This window comes from Marmota flaviventris, chromosome 17 (genome assembly GCF_047511675.1).
Source record: "Marmota flaviventris isolate mMarFla1 chromosome 17, mMarFla1.hap1, whole genome shotgun sequence".
Taxonomy (NCBI): Eukaryota; Metazoa; Chordata; class Mammalia; order Rodentia; family Sciuridae; genus Marmota; species Marmota flaviventris.
Genome location: NC_092514.1, coordinates 52,734,459 through 52,755,677, shown reverse-complemented (window position 1 = coordinate 52,755,677; position 21,219 = coordinate 52,734,459). Strand labels below are relative to the sequence as shown.

At 43.9% G+C, this 21,219-nt stretch overlaps 1 protein-coding gene across 3 annotated transcripts in view; it reads right to left on the bottom strand.

Annotated features, from left to right (window-relative positions):
• The window catches only part of Fam117a (family with sequence similarity 117 member A), a 43,806-nt gene that overhangs the window by 11,326 nt on the left and 11,261 nt on the right, over positions 1-21,219 (bottom strand). For all 3 annotated transcript variants that reach the window (XM_027924764.2, XM_027924765.2, XM_027924766.3), the window contains exon 2: positions 7,331-7,500. In XM_027924764.2, the coding sequence (XP_027780565.1) occupies positions 7,331-7,500 (170 nt within the window). The remainder of the gene's footprint in view (positions 1-7,330; positions 7,501-21,219) is intronic.

Here is a 21,219-nt window from a genome sequence, read left to right as displayed (position 1 = left end):
GGTGCTCCTCTGCTTCGTGTCTCCCTGGGCACATGGGCACGGTGTACATCATTCATCATTCAATAGTTACTGAATGCATACAATGTGCCAGGTACTGTTCTAGGTACTGGGGACACAACAGTGTACAACAAATATATCCTGGACCCCTGAGTTTATATTCTAATTGGGGGCAGAGTTTAAATAGTGATTTGTGCTAAAAAGAGAAATAAGGCAAACAAAATGGATAGGAACACTGGGCAGAGGGGACAGGATTTGAAATGGCAGGGAGGTCCTCAGTGAACAGGTAACATCTAAATAAAAACAGGAAGGAGGTAAGGGAGCAAACCACATGGGTAAGTGAGGTAGGAGTGACAGAGGGAAGAGCAAATGGAAAGACCAGAGGCAGAGCAAGGCCGGTGTTTCAGAATCATTAGGTGGCCAGGGTGGTGGGAACAGAGTGAGGCAGGGGCAGAGTAGCAGGAATAGAGGTCAGTGTGACTGGGCGGAAAATCTTCTGTGTCAAAGGGGGACTTTTATTTTCTATTTTAGGCTTTTCAAGATTTTGTAAGCAGTCTTTAGTGCTTCCTGATCTCTACTGGCAATAGTATTGGTTCTTCTAATTATAAAATGATGTATGTCCATTGTAAGATATCAAAAAATTTGAGGCAAACCTAAGTGTATCTGGGGGGGCTGGGGTTGTCGCTCAGTGGTAGAGCACTGACGAAAGACAAAGCCTATCACATGTGAAGCACTGGATTTTATATTCAGCACCACATAAAAATAAATAAAATAAAGGAATTGTGTCCATCTACAACTAAAAATTTTTTTTTAAAAAGTAAGTGTATCTGGTGTATTTTGGTGTCACCTCAGTGGGGTATGTAAGATCATAAAATGGTTTTATTTTTTCTAATATTTCCTCCAACCATATTCTGTTGAATCGCCCAGAATAACTGATGGAGGGAGAAAAAGAAAAAAAAAATCCCAAAGATTTAGAAACCTACAAATGTTACCTTATATGGTAAAGTTTTTGCAAATGTGATTAAGTTAAGGATCTTGAGATGGGAGGATTATTCTGGAATCATCTGGGTGGGCCCTAAATGCTATTATAAGTATCCTTGTAAGAGGAGCAGAGAAGACTCTACACACACAGAGGAGGACAAAGCGATAACCACAGAGGAGAGATTGGCTACAAACCAAGGGATGCCAACAGCCACTGGAAGCTGGATGAGGCAAAGAACAGACTTTCCAAGAGACTCCTCAGGGCGTGTGGCCTTGCCAACACCTGACCTTGGCCCACCAACACTGAATTTGGACTCTGACCTCCAGAATTATGAGAGAATGAGTTTCTGTTGTCTTAAGTCACTAAATTTGAAGGGATTTGCAAAAGCAGTCCCAGAAACCTGGCATGAAGGCGCTCCTGCTTGAAGCTGTTGGCATGCTGGCGTTGAGTATTATTAGGGCAGATGTATACTTAAGTGGGGCTTTAACCCCTCCAACAGGGTGCATCAAAGTGGGGCTGGGGTTGTGGCTCAATGGTAGAGTGCTTGCCTGGTGCATGTGAGGCACTGGGTTCGATCCTCAGCACCACATTAAAAATAAATAAATAAAATAAATGTATTAAAAAAAAAAGTGAGGACCAGGGGCTGCAAACAGAGCTAGTGTACACAAGGCCTTGAGTTCCATCCCCCAGCACTGCAAAAAAATAAAGAGTGGGAATCATGGCCACTTATTTCCAGCACCCCTGAAAGAATAGGACTCTCCTATTGTGGATCTCGCCACAGAGGTCTTGATCAAGATCTCCTTAGGGCATAGAAGAAAAGTCACTGTGAAAGGCAGCCACCCTTCAAAGAGGTAGCCATGCTACATGGCAGCACTCTGAGTACTCATTCTAGACGACCCTTTGGAAACAAGCATAGCTTGAGCACAGAGACCAAAAAGTCATTTGTCCAGGGGACTCATGCACCGGAACAGACTTATTTCACAGCCTGGCCTGGGGCACAGCTGAGAGAGAAACAGGGCTGTTCACTAACCATGAGTGGCAGCGACAAGCTCTGCAGCTGGTGCTTAGATTGCACAAAACTGGATATGGTCAGGCCAAAGCCTTGCCTAGAATTCTGAGGTGCCAGCATAACATGTGGGAGGATAACTGGGCCTGGGGATGGAGGACAGCTTCCCAAAGAGCTGCCTAATATAGCAAGAAGGAGGGGCAGGATAGAGCAGGAAACCCTCCACACAGGAATGCCTTTCTTGGCCTCCAAACTCACTAAGTTTCTATCAGGACTCCATGTCCAAATGCAGGGAGAATCCTGGCCTCATCATCTCCAAAGAGCCTGGTACCTGAATAGGTTTATGTAGAGCTGGGCTGGGCCCTGGGAACAAAGCCCACTGTACCTATTGGAAGTGCAGAAAAAACAATGGCTGGCCTGGAAGAGATGCTCAGGAACTAACTATGCAGTGAGCTGATACTCAGCAGGGACTCAGTCCCTTTGAGCTCTGGCCAATCAAAAAGGCAGGAAAAGGTTCTGCGGGTGGCCCACTGGCCAGCACTGAGAACCCTGGCTGTACGTGGCCAAGGCCCCATCTCTGGCCCTACCATGATTAGGCAGCCCTCAGATTTTTCCATCATGGCCCCATGTTCAAATATTTGCTGCTGTTGTCAAACCATATACTGAACAACTGGTCCTGGTCACCAATTTGGAAAACAGGCGCTGTGCCCAGGCCCCCACACCCACAAAGAAAAACATTTTTTAAAGGCCTGTGATGGTCACACTGAATTATGTGTCATCACTGAACACTGAAGCACTGGCCTGGGAAAAGGGGAGGATGGCATGCAGGTAGGGAAAACGCACAACAGGGAGTCCCCCTGCAAACCGCATGCTCGCCTGCACCCTCAAGACATTCTATGAGGTTTGCCAAGGACTTAGGCTTCCCAAAAGGAAGTCAGGGGTGACGAAAAAAGGAACATCACCAAAGCTTCCCCATCTCACCTGGAGAATGAAGAGGAAGTAGGGCTGCAGAGGAGAGGAATGGGGCAGGAGCAGGCAAGGTCCCGTCTGTGGGCAGGATGAGACCAGCAGGGGAACTTGTCTCAAACAGTCATCCCAGCTGTGGTGAGACCACTTCCTCCCTCCAGAAGAGTGCAAGAAGACTCAAATGTTTTGCACAGCAGGAAGGAAGAGGGGTGACCACAACCACTGGCATGTTCTGCCATCACTGGCCCTGGTCTGGACACAGTCACTAGAAGGGGCAATGCAAAGCACTTGGTGGCCACCTCTGGGTTACCAACTGACCTGGGGGAATATGGGCCAGAGAGGAAAACGTATTCAGACAAACCTGGGGAATTCTGAAAAAGTGCTTCCAGATACAAAGAAACTTCCTACAGACAAGGGTGACACTATATAGGAGGCTTTCTAGCCTTTTCTGGCCAGTCACTGTGCATCCAGCTCCTGCTGGGCCCATCTTCCTTGTACTCACTAGGCTGATCTCTGGGACACCTGGTCATTCCCTCTCCCATTATTCCTCCTGGCTCAAAACATGTTGCCTCTCCAAAGCACTTCCTCCCCAGTGATCACATTCACACCTCTTCCTCCTTCCTAAAAAAATCAATTTCCCAAATAAGATCCATCCATACTTCTCCCGGTCCTGTTGCCCCAAGTACTCAGGTAACCAGCTCCGCATGTCAGACTGTGAATTGCCTGAGGAAAATCCTTTGTATCTGCCTAAGAGCTTAAGACAGCCAGGAAGTGAACACTGGTGCTGTTGGCAACACAGGAATAGACTCAAGAACTAAGAGCTTTTAATTCCATCTTCTGCCCTCCAAAGAGGCCTTGAGTACAGAGCAAGCCAGCTATCTAATGGCAGGAGTTCTGTCCTTGCTGCCTTGGTCTGAAAACTTGGTTGGAAAGTGCAGGGACCTTGTTCCCTTTAGGGGATTCAGAAGAAGAGGAGCTGCTTAGCCTTAAATATAACTATGGCTCCTCCCCCTAGGAATGCTGGGGCTGATGTGGTCTCTAAACATACAATCTGGCACTGCCTCTGTGTTGGGGAAGTTAGGCAAGTAAGAGAGCAGCAGCAAGTACTGCCAGTTATGGTAGATAAAGCGGATAATAAACGACTACACTGCTAGTGCTAAGAGAAAAGAGCAGGAAGTGGGAGTAGGGTTGGGCAAAAGGGGAAGGTAAAGGGTCTGTAAAGAAAACTAATGAAAAAATTAGATCTGTGTTTGTAGGACGATTTAATGTGAGGAAAACAATTAGGCTAATTATCAGACTATGAATTGAGGGATTAATTCAAATTATAGAGGGTTTTGAGAATCATATAAGGGGGGCGAGTAGGATTGTGGGAATAATAATTTTTAGCATTGAAGAATGTTTAAGTTTTGGACGTAGTCTAGGCCATATGTATTAGATACTATTACGAGAAGGGCTAGACCTACAGCTGCTTCACATGCAGCAAATACTAGTAAAGTAATGGGAATTATGAATGATAAAGAGAAGTGGAAATTTATAGTTAGCCAGCCTTCTAGCTCAAAGCAATTGGGGGAAGTCTGGTATCCATCCATTTTTAACAGTTTAAAAAAGCTTTCAATGGGTTGGGGGATACTGAAGTTCAGTGGTAGGGTGCTTGCCCAGCATGCCCGAGGCCCTGGGTTCCATCTCCAACACTGCAAAATAAATAAATAATAAAGCTATCAAGGACTTCAGTAGTCTCGGCCTCCGTGTACCTACCAATAAAACCTCTCTTCATCTCTGACCCTTCTGGGTGATCTCCCTGTGCTCAGTAGGAAAGGAACATGCTATTGAAGGAGCTGTCAGGAGAACCTTAGGCTTTCACAGTGCAATATCAGCATTGCAGAAGGTAGCTCATGCCAGGCCAGGGGCCTCAAGCAGGAATTAGAAGGGAGCCGAAAACCTAGAAGCAGAAAATTCCCAGAAGACCAGGAATGAAAATGGGCAGAGCGCATATTTTGGTTTGGATGCGTATGCTGATCAGAATTCTCCCATCTCTTGCCTGCAGCCACAATATTGACAGGTTGCTAAGAGTTCCTCGAGGGCTGGAGCCCATCCCAGGAAAAGAGGAAAGCTGTATGGCTGGGCCTTGCCAGACCCATGGAGGCGCATCGCTGACCTCTGTCTTGCTATGGCAAGAAGCCCAGACTTGTTATATAAAAGATCTGGCCTACAGCTGGAGCCTGAGCAAAAACACGCAGCCTGGAACCCACGCCTCTCCACCCAGCCAGGGAACATCTGAGGCCAACCCTTCTTGCACTGACAAAGAGAAAGTTATCTAAGGGGTAGGATGGTGACTTCCTAGAAGGCTGGCAGCAGGAAATGACAGAGGCAGAGATGGGTGGGCTACACAGAAACCTGCCATCTGGCAAAGCGGGAGCCACGGTGAGTCCATGTACTCATGTCCTGTTCCTCCAGGAAGCCCTCCCTGACTACATTATTTGGCCTGAGCATTTCTCTAAAAAGAGAAAGGGACATGTGCTTCCAGGCCCATTAGGGAGGAGCATAAACTAGTTGGCTTGCCCTTGTCAAAGGTTAAAGGACATTGGGCTCCCAGGAAGTAGACCCACTTTCTGTGCTACCTAGAGTGTATTCGCTTCATCTTCTACCTGAAGCTCCAAGGAGGGCCATCAATTTTAACTTCTTTTGTTTTAAATTCTTGTTGGTTCAAGGTGGAGTATCCCCAGAAGAATTCTCCTCCTCTAAACTTTGTTAGACATTTGGCCCCATCTCCGCCCTTGGCTGGCTGCTCACTGGCCTTCATGGAACTGGAATCCAGGCTCAGAGAGGCCAAATCTTGTCTTCATTTCCTTATTCTCCATTCCAACATGCCAAGAACAGGACTGGGCATTCAAACATTCACTAGTGACATTTGAAAATGAATCTTATAAAAAATAAGTAAAAGAACCGACATGATGTGCTCAGGAGAAGATGTAGAGTGAGCTGCAGGGGTACGTTGGCATGTCACCTGGCCATCAGGATGCCTACAAATAGGCAGAGCAGGCAACTTCACCTAACATGCAAAGAAAGAGCTGACTTGTCCAACAGCATCCAGAAGAGAGGGCTGACTTTGAGCCGAGTGTCCTTTCCTCCTTGTTTACACCTGTCTGGGAACTTCCATTTGTTTTAAAGGTGAATTGCTTTAAACTGCATCAGAAGAGAGACTTGCCTCCTACCAACTAAACTGCTAAGAATGTTGAAGTCCTGAATCAGATTAAGAAATATCTTTGTAAGAGATGATTTCTTGCTTAGGCTAATACTATTTTACTCAAAAATTGACAAATGGACTGGAGGTCTATGAGACTTCTTCCAAGCTTAGGGCTTTTTTTTTTTTTTTTAATATTCTAGATGAACATAATATCTTCATTTTATTTATTTATTTTTATGTGGTGCTGAGGATCAAACCCAGGGCCTCGCATGTACTAGGTGAGTGCTCATCCTCTGAGCCACAACCTTAGCCCAGGTTGTTTTTTTTTTTTTTTTAGCACCAGAGATTGAACCAGAGCACTTAACCACTAAGCCACATCCCCAGCCCTTTTTAATTTTTATTTTGAGACAGGGTCTCACCAAGTTGCCAAGGTGGCCTCAAACTTGTGGTCCTTCTACCTCAACTTCCCAGGTAGTTAAGCTTAAGTTGTTGTTATTATTATTTTAGTTGTAGATGGACACAATACATTTTATTTATTTGTTTTTATATGGTGTTGAGGATCAAACCCAGTATCCACATGTGCTAGGCAAGTGCTCTACTGCTGAGCCACAACCCCAGCCCAAGCTTAGGATTCTTAATGAGAAGAATAAACATACTGAAGGAGAGGAACCTGGGCTCCACAGGACTCAAATGGGTGCACTGGAATCCCAGTCTGGGCTACAGGCAAGGAATAACTCTATTATCTGAGAACTTTCCACTCCTAATTCTCCAGTGAGATTGATTCTGGCTCAGCATATTTTTTGGCCACTTCCTCTGGCTATCTGGGGAATGCAAACTCAATTGAATGTTGGCCTTAGTTTAATTTTAGCAAGGTAAATCTCATTTTTTAAAACCCAGTCTAAATTCCAAAGTCAACTGTTGATTACCCACATAAGTACTGAAAGTCAAACTGAAAACCCAGATTGACGTCTCCCTTCCACCAGTCAGATGGAATGCAAACTCATTTTCATGTAAGTTTACAAAAAAAAAAAAAAAAAAAACAAGCTGGTAAACAGCAGAAGATGAAAAGCTATTTACATGTATAACCAAAACCAAGGACAAATCATCTCAATGACTGAGAAGGGTATGAAACCAGAGGCCTCCTCAGCCAGCCCTCCCACCCCATCCTGATCCCATTAGGATCGAGTTGCATTACCTGGGTGGCCTTGTCATTGGTACAGCAGGTGAAGGCCCCATCAGCATCTCGTGGCCACTGGCCCAGAAGGTAGGAGCTGAGGATGGTGTCCAGGGAGAAAGTACGTCGGACCTGGGGTGGCTGAGGCCTACACACTGACTTTTCTGGGGCCACCGAACATGGGACACTGGCTGGAAGAGAGCACAGCCCACACACCTTGTCATCAGCATTAAGGAAGGAAACATGGCAACCGGCCTTCTCTCTTCTAGGAAGCCTTGCCTGGTTGCCATGCCTTCACTTCCCTCCTAGAGGAATGTGAAGCAGCCTACAAAAGCACAGTCTGTCAAGGGGTTTCCTGACTTAACCGCCTAGGCTTTATCATTGGAAGCAATTTAGACCATTTTGCTATGGACTTCAGAGTTACTTTATACCTGTTTTCTGTCTTTTTCCTGTTCCTAATGCACATGAACCATGAACACAGTTTCCTGAAACTGGCAGTGTTTTCCATCATTAGAGGGAATTCTAAGTGTACAAAAACCAAGTTTTCTCCCATCTTTGGTGTCTGTTTCCCCTTCCTCCTCCAGCACACATTGCAGGGCTCCTGCACACTGCTCAAAGTCAGCTCAATTAACTGAAGGATTCTTCATACTCCCTTTAGAACAGTAAGCTCCAGGGAACCTAGTGACTGCGAAGAGGAAAATGACATAACTACTTTCAACTCTCTAGGACTGAGGAGTCCAGTTTAAGAAAATATCCAAGTCATTTGATTCTCTCCTCTGTCTCAATAGGATAAAATGAGCAATTATAAATCCATTCATTTTAATCTACCTTGGTTAAAGATTTCTGGGAGAGGGCAAAAGTTGAAATTGTTGATAAAATGCAAGGGTTCTGGAATCATCTGGAAGTTTCAATGGTCTGAACTGACCCTATTTTCCATGGCCACATTAAAAACACTCCACTATCTTAAGATCTATAAAGGCTCTCTCCTTTAAACAGAATAAAATGCTTTCACATCTGTAGTAATCCCTTGATAATTTATGTGTATATTAAGCACAGCAAAAAGAACTAGGAACTGTAGGTATAAATAGACTTGAAGAGTTTTATATTAAAAAGACACTAAAAAGTTGGCAATTCCTCAAAATGCTAAACATAGAATTCCCTTATGATCCAGCAATTCTGCCTGTAGGTACATACACCCCCCCTCCCCCCAAAATAAAAGCAGGGCTTGAAAAGGTGTCTGTGTACCCATGATCACAGCATCACGAATCACAAGAGCCAAACAACAGATGCAGCCTATGCTACAACACAGACGATGGCAGGTGAAATGAGCCAGACATACAGGGCAGAAATCATGAGTCCACTTATTCAAGGTGCCTAGAAACCAATTCACAGGGACAGAAAGGAGAATAGAGGTTACCGCGGTTTAGGAGGAGGGAGAATGGGAGTTTTTTAATGGATATGAAGTTTCTGTTTGGGATGATAAAAAAAAGTTCTGCAATTGGCAGCAGTGGCCAGGCCCACAGTCCTAGCTGCCCCAGAGGTGGAGATGGGAGAATCACTGGAGCCCAGGATTTCAAGACCAGCCTGGGCAACAAAAGGAGACCCCACCTCAACAAACAAAACTAAACCCCCCAAAGTTCTTGAAATGCACAGTAGTTATGGTTACACAACCGTGTCAATGTATGGCAAATTTTATATTATTTATATTTTACCACAACAACAAAAAAGACATACCATCACCTTCTCCAAATTCATTTAAGTAGGTATTTATGAAAATCTTGACATATTTGTAATCAATATAAAAGGTACTACATTTTGTTCTATCCCATTCCACTCTTTTTACAACTCCATTTCCAAGTATCAACAATCTACATATTTGTCATTTTTAAAGACTATATATGATTGACATATCACCAGGTTGACGTATGGTAATTTGCTCAGCCATTCCCACGTTAGTGAACATTTGTGGAATTCCCCTCCAATTTGGATATATTATCAGTGTGATTGTAAAGCCAACTTTCACTCTCAATTTTTATCTATTCCCTGGCATATTTCTAGATCATCTCCCTCAGCCGTCATACAATATGTGCTCAGTTAAAAGAATTTATAGGGCTGGGGATGTGGCTCAAGTGGTAGCGCGCTCGCCTGCCATGTGCGGGGGCGCTGGGTTCGATCATCAGCACCACATAAAAAAATAAAATAAAATAAAGATGTTGTGTCCACCAAAAACTAAAAAATAAATATTAAAAAAAATTCTCTCTCTCTCTTTAAAAAAAAAAAAGAATTTATAAATGACTTCTAAATACAAAGGCAGTAAGTATGAATTGTGAAAGTGTCAGGAAACATAAACAAAAAGAACAAATCTCAACACCCAGAGATAACCACTGTCACTACTGTGAGATATTTATCCTTGTACTCCTTACCTTCTGTGTGTGTGCACGCATGTGTGTATGCTTTAGAATAAAAAAATGGTATCATACTGTATATACTATTTCACTGCTTTCACTTTATATCATCAACTTTAAGTGAATACATACTGACTACAACATATCATTTTAAATGATGTTAACATTTCCATGTTAAAACCCTTCACAAACTGTTTCAAAGATGGAAGTCAAAAGCTTCATGTTCTGGTCTCACTACCTCTTTACATCTCACTCCTTTCTAGGTCTTGGACCAAGTACATTACACACCACTTCCCACCACCGTCAGGGCCCTCCCTCCTGAGGTTTTGCCCAACGTTTAAATATGAGCCACCTGCCAGGGCCTGCCTAACTGCCTCCACCTCCAGTGCGCCTTCCGGATCATGGGAATCCCCTGCAAGGAGAGTCTCAGGACATTCTGAATTTCTTCAGTATACTTTGTACTCTTTCAGTACTTATCATTCTTTCTCTTGGGTTGCAGTTATCTGTGACTCCTAAATAATAAACAACCTGTGGCCAGAGGACTGGCTTTGATTCATGTTTATATCCCCCACAGTGTCTACAGCATAGGGCCAGCAATTGGTAGGTACTCAAGAATTTGAATAAAATTGAACAATTGAGCCGGGCACAGCGGCACATGCCTATAATCCCAGTGGCTTGGGAGGCTGAGGCATAAGGATCGAGAGTTCAAAGCCAGTCTCAGCAATGGCAAGGTGCTAAGCAACTCAGTGAGACCCTCTCTCTAAATAAAATACAAAATAGGGCTGGGGATGTAGCTTAGTGGTTAAGTACCCCTGGGTTCAATCCTTGGTACCCCCCCTCTCCAAAAACTTGAACAATTGATACTAGAAGGGATACTAATTAATACCATAGATCCTGAGTTTGCCTGTCGTACACATCCAAACCCAGCCCAAACCCAGACCCCATGAGCTACTTGACTTTCTCTCTCAAGTCTGGAAGACCCAACCTCTTTCTTGCCTTCCCTGAAATCTCATAGCCCAGTAAGTTAGTGACAGGTCTGCTGGTTCAAGCCCCAACTTTACCTCCTATACAGCATTTCAACTATTCATTTTCCTGGGCTGGCAATCCGAATATTTCTGGGAGCTTCTGGCCCACATCAGCAGCTGGCTCACAACTGAAACGCTGTCCTGTGGGCCTCCAAAAGCACCTACAAGAGCCCAGTGATGAGGGAGGGCCTTTGGAAAGCAGATATGCAAAATTACATGACAGATAACCAAAGAGGCAGATGGGAGGTAGGCGAGTGAGTAAATAAGATGAAGGATAGAATGTTCTGATTCCAGAGGCCAAAAGGAAGGGGACTATGACTCCAGAGCTGAAAGACAGGAATGGAGGAAAGCTCTTGAAGCTACCTGTCCCATCCTCTCAAATGAGTCCCTGCAAGAATCTCCTTTAGGTTTGTTTTTTTTCTGTAATTAAAAATATAAAGTACTATCTCGTGTTCATATGGTACTCTCAAGCTTTGCCCCATCCACAAAAAGTCCTTTGTGTGATATAATCTTTTATTCTCCTGTCAGTTCTAGAAGCGGCTGAGGAGAGGCTGATAAGGAAGAGAGGCACAGAGCAGCTCAGATGGGACTCTACCACCCAAGGAGTCGCAGAAATCCAAGCCTCCTTCCTATAAAGTCAGTGTTCTCTCAGCTGTTCCCAAATCTCACATCCTCTAGCATCGGGAACCTGCTGGGACACCCGCCTGGATAACTGGATGCTGGATTGTATTTTTTTTTTTTAGCTCCTGTTCAGGAATGGAAAACAAAGAGGAGATGGCAGGCCTAACCTGGGGTTTTCTGGTGACCTGTTTTTATTTTTTATTTTGTGTATTTGATTGTTTCTTGAGGAAGTCTTTAAAACCTAGTATAAAGGATTCTATCTCCTTGGGATAATTTTAACGACACTCATTTTGCATGAATTCTCATCACCCTCATGTTCCACCCTATTCCATGAATTTTTGTTGGAGTCCAACCTCAAGAACAATAATCATAGTGGTACTTTGCCCCAGTACTGGCTGGGCTAGGGTAGGGTGCACCCAGAATCCTGGAATTTGGTGTGAGGATCCAACCACCCATTTTGCTCAATTCCTCATTTTTTCCAACCAAAGTTATTTGCAATGATTCTGCAGATTTCAGGGGTCCTGACTTGCTTCTCCATATAAAAAACTTACACAAATAGTAAAAAAAAAAAGAAAAGAAAAGAAAAAAAATGAAAGAAAAGAAAAGAAAAAGGAAGGAAGGAAGATAGGCAAGAAAGAAATGAGAGAACAAGTACTGCCTCACTCTCCACCGCAGACCTGCAAAGCTCTCACTGTATCTGGCCCAATTGGAAGTCTTGCCTCAGTTTCTCTTCCTTAAATGAGGAGTCAGCTAGACCTCAGCCACACCCAAGCACAGTACCCTGGCTCCACTCCTAGCTGGCCACAAGACAGAATTTCTACTGTCTCAGAACCCTCAGCTCGGCTCCACTGCCCCTCCCAAATCCCCAAATTCTTGGCATGTCCAGCCCCTTAGAGGAGGGTAAAATGCCATGTTTCTTATGTGCCTAGGAAACAGAGGGGGCACTTTTAAAAAGATTAAATTTTGATAGGGAAAAATAATCTACTCCTTCTTTTATAAACCTCCACATGGTTTGATAAGCACCAGCTTCTTTGGACAACAAAACTAATTAAGAACTAAACCAAGATGTCAATTTCCCCCAAATGGAGTATAAATCAAAGCCCAAATCAGGCACTGGTGTGTTCCCATGCCTTCCTTAAAGGGACTGCAGGCTGACAGGGGCAACGTGGTCCCCTGATATCTGGCAGAGGCTGAGATGCGAGCAACACAGGTCTGACTGCAGCTCTGTCCTCACAAGGATACAAGTGCAGTCAATATGACCTACTTCACCAGGCCTGCTCTCCCTCCACAAGCAGGGTCCCCAGCTGGCCTGCGTTACCCCTTAGGGATGCTGGGAAGAAAAGCAGAGATGAAAATATCATGAGTGAGTCAAGAAAAAGGAGACTACCCAGAAAAGACGTGACCAAGTTATAGCCACCATGTCCATAGGCCTGTGCTCTCCTGCTCCCTGGAAAGATGTGTGCATGTCTTTCGTGTCAAAGCTCTTTCCTTTAGTAGTGACAATCTAACAAAGTCATGGATGCCACCTGAGATAAATGGTGACAGGGTGGGAAATAACACAGCTCGCAGATTTGGGCATCAGCAGCTGCAGGTCAGCACTTAAGTTCTGCTGCACAATGAGACTGACCTCAGTTGCAAACAGCCCCCTAGGAATCTCATGAGTGTAGATGCAATAGGGGTTCTTGGGCTAATCATTCATGGGCATACCGGAAAGATCTGGGCAGTGGGTCCTGCCCTGCGCTTACGTGATTGTGACCAAAGGATAGGAAGCATTGAAAAGTCACAACGGCTGCTTGTGGTTGGAAGATGAATTAGTTTCATTTCTGAAATGCACCCTCTCAGATTTGGGAAATGGCCTTAATTGGCTCTGGTATCAGAGAAGTCTGTATCATGACAGGTCATGACAAAGCAGCAGGCGCTGGGGCACTGGCTGAGTGGCTGCGGGAGGGTGGAGTGTCCTGTTTACAGCACTGTGGGGTATTATCGGCCCATCGCATGCAGCAGCCTCCCCAGCCCAACCACCTGGTGAAGCACCCTGGCACCAGGCCAGGCCATTTCGCCATGTAGCTGAGCAGTGGCGGATGTGCTGGTTCTTGGGCAACAGCAAATGGAAAAAACAAAACAAAACAGCACATGCTGGAGATAAGAAGCCTTAGGTGCTATCTTCCAGAACCACTTGGCCCTGTCTCCCAACTGCTATGGGTGTATGGCTTTAGGGAGAGGGGCTGTCTGTGGTGGGGATTAGAGGTCAGGTGTCTGCCTTTGGGGGACAGTCAACAGGGCAGACAGCACACAAGGCAGACAAGATACTGAACCAACAGCGGAAGAGGCCTGGCACATCACAGCACCCAACCCATTCCTTGAAGAAGCATGCTGAGTACCCACTACATCAGCTCTGTGATAAACACTGGTGATGCTAAGGAGTAAGACAAGAAGCTGCAGTCAAGGTCAAAGTGGGGAAGTAATGCAACTTATCCCTAAGTGCCAGCTACCACCAAGCACGATCCTTGAGAAGAACCACACCCATTTGTCTCTGCTGCTCCCAATACCCCTTGCTGGAAATCAATTCCATCCTGACCACACCAGCACATCCCTATCAGAGGAACCTGATGGAGAAGGGTAACGGCTCTTAGAAGAAAGGCAGGAATGGGTTCAGGAGAAGGAGGAAGGGAGCAGATGATGCAGGGAGTGAGGTGCTTCTGGCTGCTCTGCTTAGCTTGGGCAAAGAGACTCTTACAAGACGAAATCAACCCCTGAACAATAGGTTCTAACTGGGCATCTAAGGGGACTGTCCTCTGTAGAAGGGGCAATGTGGAAGAGAGAAGCCTGGGGCATAAAGACAAGGCTATCATCTACTCCATCAGCATGAGGTCTAGTCATCCCAGAATACCCAAGGAGGACTGCAGAAGGAAGAGACAGCCAATGAGATCTTGCGCAGGGCAAAAACTCAACAACTAGCTGGTTCAACAAACAAGCTATGAGTCATTTTCTCATTCTTCGTGCTTCAATACTAGCACTAGCCTTCTCACACATAAACCTACCTTTTTTTTTTTTTTCTCTTTTTGCAGTGCTGGAGATCAAACCCAGCCTTGTACATGCTAGGCAACCACTCTACCACTGCACTACATCCTCAGCCCTCACTTCCCCTCTTAAAAAGCAAATAAATAACTCTTATCATAACAGAAGCTGCACAAGTTACAGGAAATAAGAAAATGCAGATGAGCAAGAAATAAAAAATAAAAACTATCCAACCACCATCTATAGATCACCATGGTGCACATTTGTCCTGACCTTTCTTTGTGCACATAGGTATGCATATACATTTTCAATAAAAAGAGGTCATGTTATATTTTTCTACCACCGTTTTTTTTTTTTTTTTTTTGTTGTTGTTGTTTGTTTCTTTGTCAATGATCTTCACTTAGAGAGGTGAAGCAGGCAGGGCCAGGGTAGTATGGCTAGACATTAAGGGAACAGGTTCTCCCCTGTTCTGTTCCTTGTGATACAGCCCTTTTGTTGGGGAGAATTATTATTCTTGAAAGGAACAAAGTCAAATAGGGATTCAGAATTTCCAAACATTTCCCCAGGAACAGATTTGAAGTAACTAGGGGAAGTTCTTCTAAGCAGCCTCATAGGCATTACTTTTCTGTTTCAGTACATGTACTGGGATTAAACAGGGCAAGCCTCTCCAGAGTTCCCTGTGGTCCAGTGCTGCTTAACTGCTTAATTCAGGAACGTATGGGTTTGGGAGGGAGGTTGTGGTGAAACGGAAATCCCCAATATGACTATAAAAGAGTCAGAAAGCCCTCTATGGAAAGCCCTCGAAGACCCCATTCATCCCAGCTGGGGAAATTAAACCTGGAGCTTTGAACACCTTCTTCAACATCAAGTTGCAGCTAACTTGAACCTCATCAGGGAGAAGAAACTAGATTCAAAAGAAAGGCAAAACAGGAGTACCATCGTTTCCCTTAATAAGAAGGCTTAATACCCAAAATAAGAGTGATGGTGTTTGTATATACATGAACTTCTCAACCAGGCCCTCCATCAATCACGGACTCCATATTTAAGTGTACAGATCAAGCGAGAGCCAATGAAAGCATTTCTGGCTGCAAGTCTGACTTCCCAAGCTGGAGGCAGCTGGAGAGATGGGCCAAGAGAAACCCTTCTGGAGATGTTACTGTGGGAAAAAATAAGGAATACGCTAACTCTTTGTATCAGTAAGGAGGCAAAGGTTAGAGAGAGAGAGAGAGAGAGAGAGAGAGAGAGAGAGAGAGAGAGAGAAAATATCTAGATAGCAGTCACTGACATTTGTTCAATTCTCAAGAAACTACAGTTAGAAGAAAAGGAAGTGGTGTGAACTTTTCACCTTTTATCTGAATTCTCTAAAGAGGAGCTCTGTAGGATTTCAACATTCTCAAGACAAAACAGAACGCCAGCAGTTACTGATTGGAGCAGTTCCTTTAGGGTCTACAGGGCCTTTGCAAGAACAGCACACAGTGGGCAGCCTAGCCCCCTCCGTCTAAACAAATCCTTACCCCACTGCTAGTTGGGAGTGATGGATTTGGGGGTGGCCTATACACTCAAAGGATAGGTAGACACCCTTCATATCTTTACTTCTTATAGCAATCCGATTCCTATCAAGTAGAAAAGGAATCATAATGCCCAGTCTGCTCTTGTCTTTTAAGATAGTGAGGCACAGGAAGAACCAGAGATTGAGGAGGTTCACCCATGAGAGATCTTGCAAGAAGACGACAGTGATTAAAACTGCATCCTGATTTCTGTTCTGAATATGTGCACCCCACACAGTCATGAAATCTACAGGGCAGGGCTTCCTAAGTGTTACACCCACCCTGTGGGGGTGAACTGATTTCTCCAAGGTCAAAGAGTAAAGTGAGGCCCTTTATTCCCCACACAGAAGACTTTTCAAAGTACATTTCCCAGTTTTGTATTTCACTGTCAGACTCAGCTGTGTCATGACCTCCTGGCTGCCTTGGTTCAGGAACTGCTCCATGGACCAGAAGATTGCATTCCCTTCCTTTGCTAGGAGTGAGGATGTTTGTTCCTGGGTCTGGGGAACACTGTTTTATCTACTAGGCATGTTAGGTCAGCCAAGGAAGGAAGAAGACAATTAAAAAAAAATACAAGGGATTCCTTTTCTAGTGAGGAAGGTAGAAAGAGAGTAAAAAAAAAAAAAAAAGGAAATCATACAGATAACTTTCAAATAATCAAAATAATTTTTGCTTTGTGAACAAACCGTGACTTACTTCTAGCCCCATCCAACCTGCCTTCTCTCTGACTTCTAGCAAACTGCCAGACAGCAATATGTTTAATTAAGTAGTAGTCAATTTAATGTTAGCCTAAAATGCCTATAATTGTTGATAAAATTTTGATGACAGCATTTTGTTGCCTTCCTCAATGATTTCAAAAGTCAAAAGAAAAAAAATGTTGGTATTCCTTATTTGAATTGCTCACATCAATACTTATGTTCATTAGTGTTAATTCAGAACTGGCTTTGTGCAGCTCCCAAGGTAATATCAGGGGGTAATTATAGATTTTTTTTTTTTTTTTGGTACTGGGGATTGACCTAGGGGTGCTTCACCACTAAGCACATCCCAGGTCCCTTTTATTTATTTTTATTTTGAGACAGGGTTTCAATACATTGTTGAGGGTCTTGCTAATTTGCTTAGGTTAACCTCAAACTTGTGATTCTCCTGCCTCAGCCTCCTGAGTTGCTGGGATTATAGGCATGTGCCATTGTGTCCAGTTAGATTGAAGACTTTTTAAATGAGATAGATCTTAACTGGGTTCTAGATAACAAAGCCACTAAAGAGGAAATGTGAAAACAAACTCTATGTTATATGATATGAATCATAGTTAATCTCCTTAGGCATCATAATATTATGATTATGTAGAGGAATGCCCTTATTCCTAGAATATGCTACTGAAGAGTAAAATGCCATGATATTTGCCACTTACTCTCAGAAAGTTCACCCAAAAGAGTGTATATGGATGCACATATATGGGTATGTCTACTACAAGCACAGGAGAGAAGACAGGTAAAAACTGTGGCAAAAAGTTACCAGTAAATCTAGATGAAGGATAAATGGTTTGAAAAATCTCCAAAATAAAGTCCTGAGGGAAAAAAACAAAAAACTGGCTTAACAAGATAGAAATTCAATTCACTCTGCAGCAAGACCTACAATCTTTAGCATCCCAACCTTGGCAGGTTGTAGCCAAATTCAATGGTCACTGCTCTGGATGTCTAATTGGGGAAAAAAGAAGATGAGCAAGAAGAAATAAAACCATGAAGGAAACAATCTGAGGCAAGGAATGAAAACTCACAAGAAGATGCAAGTCCAATCAAGCTAGAATAAAGATAGTAAATGAAGGGAGACATCAAACTAAATTAAGGAGGGCCATGTCGTCCCAAGGACAAAACTAAGACTTCAGGCAGAATTAAGGGGTTCCTAGGAGTCCAGAAACATGGATGGAGTTGGATACAACCTCAGATAGAGCCAGTCAAGTGACCCAAATGCATCCATTTGTCTTTACTGCCCTTCAAAAGGAAACCTGTGAGACTGAGAAAGATCCCGAGAGGGGTAAAAATGGCTAGAGAGATGGTAGCTAGACCCCAGGAGGGAGGTAAAATGAATTAAAATTTATCAGTAGCCTTCTGTGTTTGTGAAAAATGAACCATAAAAAGGTTTTAGCTGGAACAGGTGAGATTTTGGCTAAACAAAGGAAGAACTTGCTCATCAAAACTGAATGAGGGAGATTGTAGAGTCTGCTCCTGAAAAGCATCAGGAAGAGATAATTAAAAGTCCTCGGCTGTCTCAACATTCACCCAATGAAGCCAGGAGGTCACACTCGATAAGCCTGAGCCTCCTCTAATGTTACAATTCCCTAAATATTAAAGGATAAGTAAAGATGGCTACTGACCAATGCAGCTAAGGTGAAATCTCAGAGCTCATGCTATTCCAGGGGCTAACTAAGTTAAGAAGAAGAAGAAGAAAAAAGGCACAAAGTTAAAGGAAGGCTTGCCTTACCTAGGATGCTCCAACAGCTGTGTTGTGAATTACCAGATGATCTCTCCTAGCTCCTCCCCTGAGCAGGAGAATATAAATAGTGCTCAATTTACCTGTGGCTAGCCACAAGCAGAAGATTTGGTCATGTGACTCGACAAGCTAGGAGTTAACCACCAAGCAGGCCTCAGAGCTCGGAGGGCAGGTTGTCCAGCTTGCTACCCAGCACTGGCTTGGACTATCAGGATCCTCTGCTCTTAACCTTGACTCTGATTTGATCTGCTCTGGGCTTGTGGGGGAGGGGATGCATAAGGTTCAATATATGCGTCAGGACCAGAAAGGTCACAAAGCCTGCTCTGCCTTTAGGGTCTAAGATCCTATTAGGGTTACTCTCCTCAACCATCACATCCTTGAAAACCTGTGTGAACCATCTTGTTCACTTTCACTGCTCTGAATATCTATAGCCTCACTCAAGTTCTGCTCTACATCTCCAGCTATAAAGAGGAGAAGAGATCACCATATCCCACGGGGTGATTCCCTCCCCAGGCCCTGACCTTCAGAAACTGACCTTAAATCAGTGGCAAATTCTCATGCTATGCCCTAGCTGTGGAAAAACCCAAAGTGTGCTGGGCAACATTCCAGGACAGCCCCTGCTCTGAAGCCCTGGTCTTGCAGTTGTTCAGATTTCCTAAGAGAGGCACAAAGGTTATGCAGTGCCTCCAGGGTAAACTAGTCTGAAAAACAAGATTAGGTGGCCCCTCCTGAAAGAATCTTGAAGGTATTACATTAGAAAGATTTTTTTTCCTACCCTCAACAGATGCCTGACTTCTGATGACTTCAACAGAGGGTCCCTACCTGGGTTACCTCCCCACATGCTCTTGCAGAGGGCACTGGAAGATAGTTCTGCCATCTTTCCCTGCATATGATAGGCTTTGGGTCTGATCTAAAATCAGGAGCTGCTTCATGATAATATCATCTTTTATAATTTAGGTAAAGAAATGACTTTTTTCTCCGGATGCAAAAGGGAGAATTGGATCCAGGGAAATAATACGGGATGTTAATTACCAATATGTCTGAGTTGGAGATATAACTCAGTGGTAGAACACTTGCTTAGCATGCAAAGGTCCTGCACTCAATTCCCAGCACTGCAAAAACAAAACAAAACCCAAAACAGAATGTCCTATCCAAGCCTCTTAAGAACTAGAACGTAAAAGCTCAGTTGTCAGCTGAGCGTGGTGGCACACACCTATAATCCCAGCAATTTGGGAGGCTGAAGAAGGGGGATCATAAGTTCAAGGCCAGCCTGAGAATCTTAGCTGACTTAAAATAAAAAATAAAAAGGGTTGAGGATGTTGCTCAGTAGTAGAGCACCCCTGAGTTCAATTCCAGTACAAAAAAAAAAAAAAACCTAAACAAAAACTCACTTGTCACAGTCCTTTCACTTGCACAGCAGCTCCAACAGACATCTAAGCTTCAGACAACCTCACAGGAATTTGGGAGCAGCCTTTTGTCGCCCTCCTCCATCTCACCCTGATTCTGGTTGTCATCCACCTGGCACATACTCTGGGGTAGAACAGAAGCAGAATAGTGGAGGTTTAGAGCGAGAGGATGTCAAAGAATTGTAGGGGATAGTCTATATAACTTGACAACTGCCTGAAGACAAACAACCTGAGTGTATGAGCTGGGGTGATAATAATAGCAAATGCTCACTGATAAACTTCATGTAACTGCCTGGGCCCTTGAAAATCATCCTGAGGACAACTTAACCACAGCTAGATTAATCAAGTCTAGGGAAGCAGCAGGTAAGAATTTCACATAAAGGATGCACACTAAGGGGCTAGGGTTGTAGTTCAGTGGTAGAGCGCTTGCCTCGCATCCGTGAGGCACTGGGTTCGATTCTCAGCACCGCATATAAACAAATAAATAAAGGTCCATTAATAAGTAATAAAATATTTTTTTAAAAAGATGTTCACTAAAACAATTTTCAGAAAGCCTTTTTTTTTTTTTTTTTTTCTGTTAAGAAGTAAGATAGGGGGCTGGGGTTGTGGCTCCAAGGTAGAGCACTCACCTAGCACGCATGAGGCACTGAGTTCAATCCTCAGCATGACATTAAAAAAAAAATTAAAAAGTATTGTGTCAGGAGCTAGGGATATAGCTTAGTTGGTAGAGTGCTTGCCTTGCATGCACAAGGCCCTGGGTTCAATCCCCAATACCACAAAAAAAAAAAAAAAAAAAAAAAGTACTGTGTTTACCTACAACTAAAAAATATATATATTAAAAAAAAAAGTAGTAGTAAGGTAGGGTCAGGTAGTGGGGTATACTTATAATCCCAGCTACTCAGGAGCCTGAGACAGAAAGATCACAAATTCAAGGTCAAATAAGAAGAGCTGAGGGTGTAGCTCAGTGATAGAGCACTTGCCAAGCGTTCATGAGGTCCTGGGTCTCTTCTCCAGCACCACCAAAAAAAAAAAAAAAAAAAAAAAATCCATCATTTGAGGGCCTTCAAGGAGCACAGATACCTAACTTGTGGTTGAGCGTGAAAGAAGACACAATGGCAGGGTCTAATTCCCTAACTCCGCCTGCCTAGCAATGATCCAGCTCCCCTTTGCCGCGCGATGCAGGGAAGATTCTCAATAAAAGTGAGCCATTCCTTATTGTACAAAGTCGTAGTTCCCATCCCATTTGGTAAGATACACCGCACTGAACCACACAAACACCCTCCCCTAAGTCCATGACATTTACAAGGCAGTGGGTATACCAACTAATGGCAACATAGCGGAGAAAAGCTGCCTGGCTTAGGCCCATAACCTGGCATCGCTTTCTAAACCAAATTCACTGCT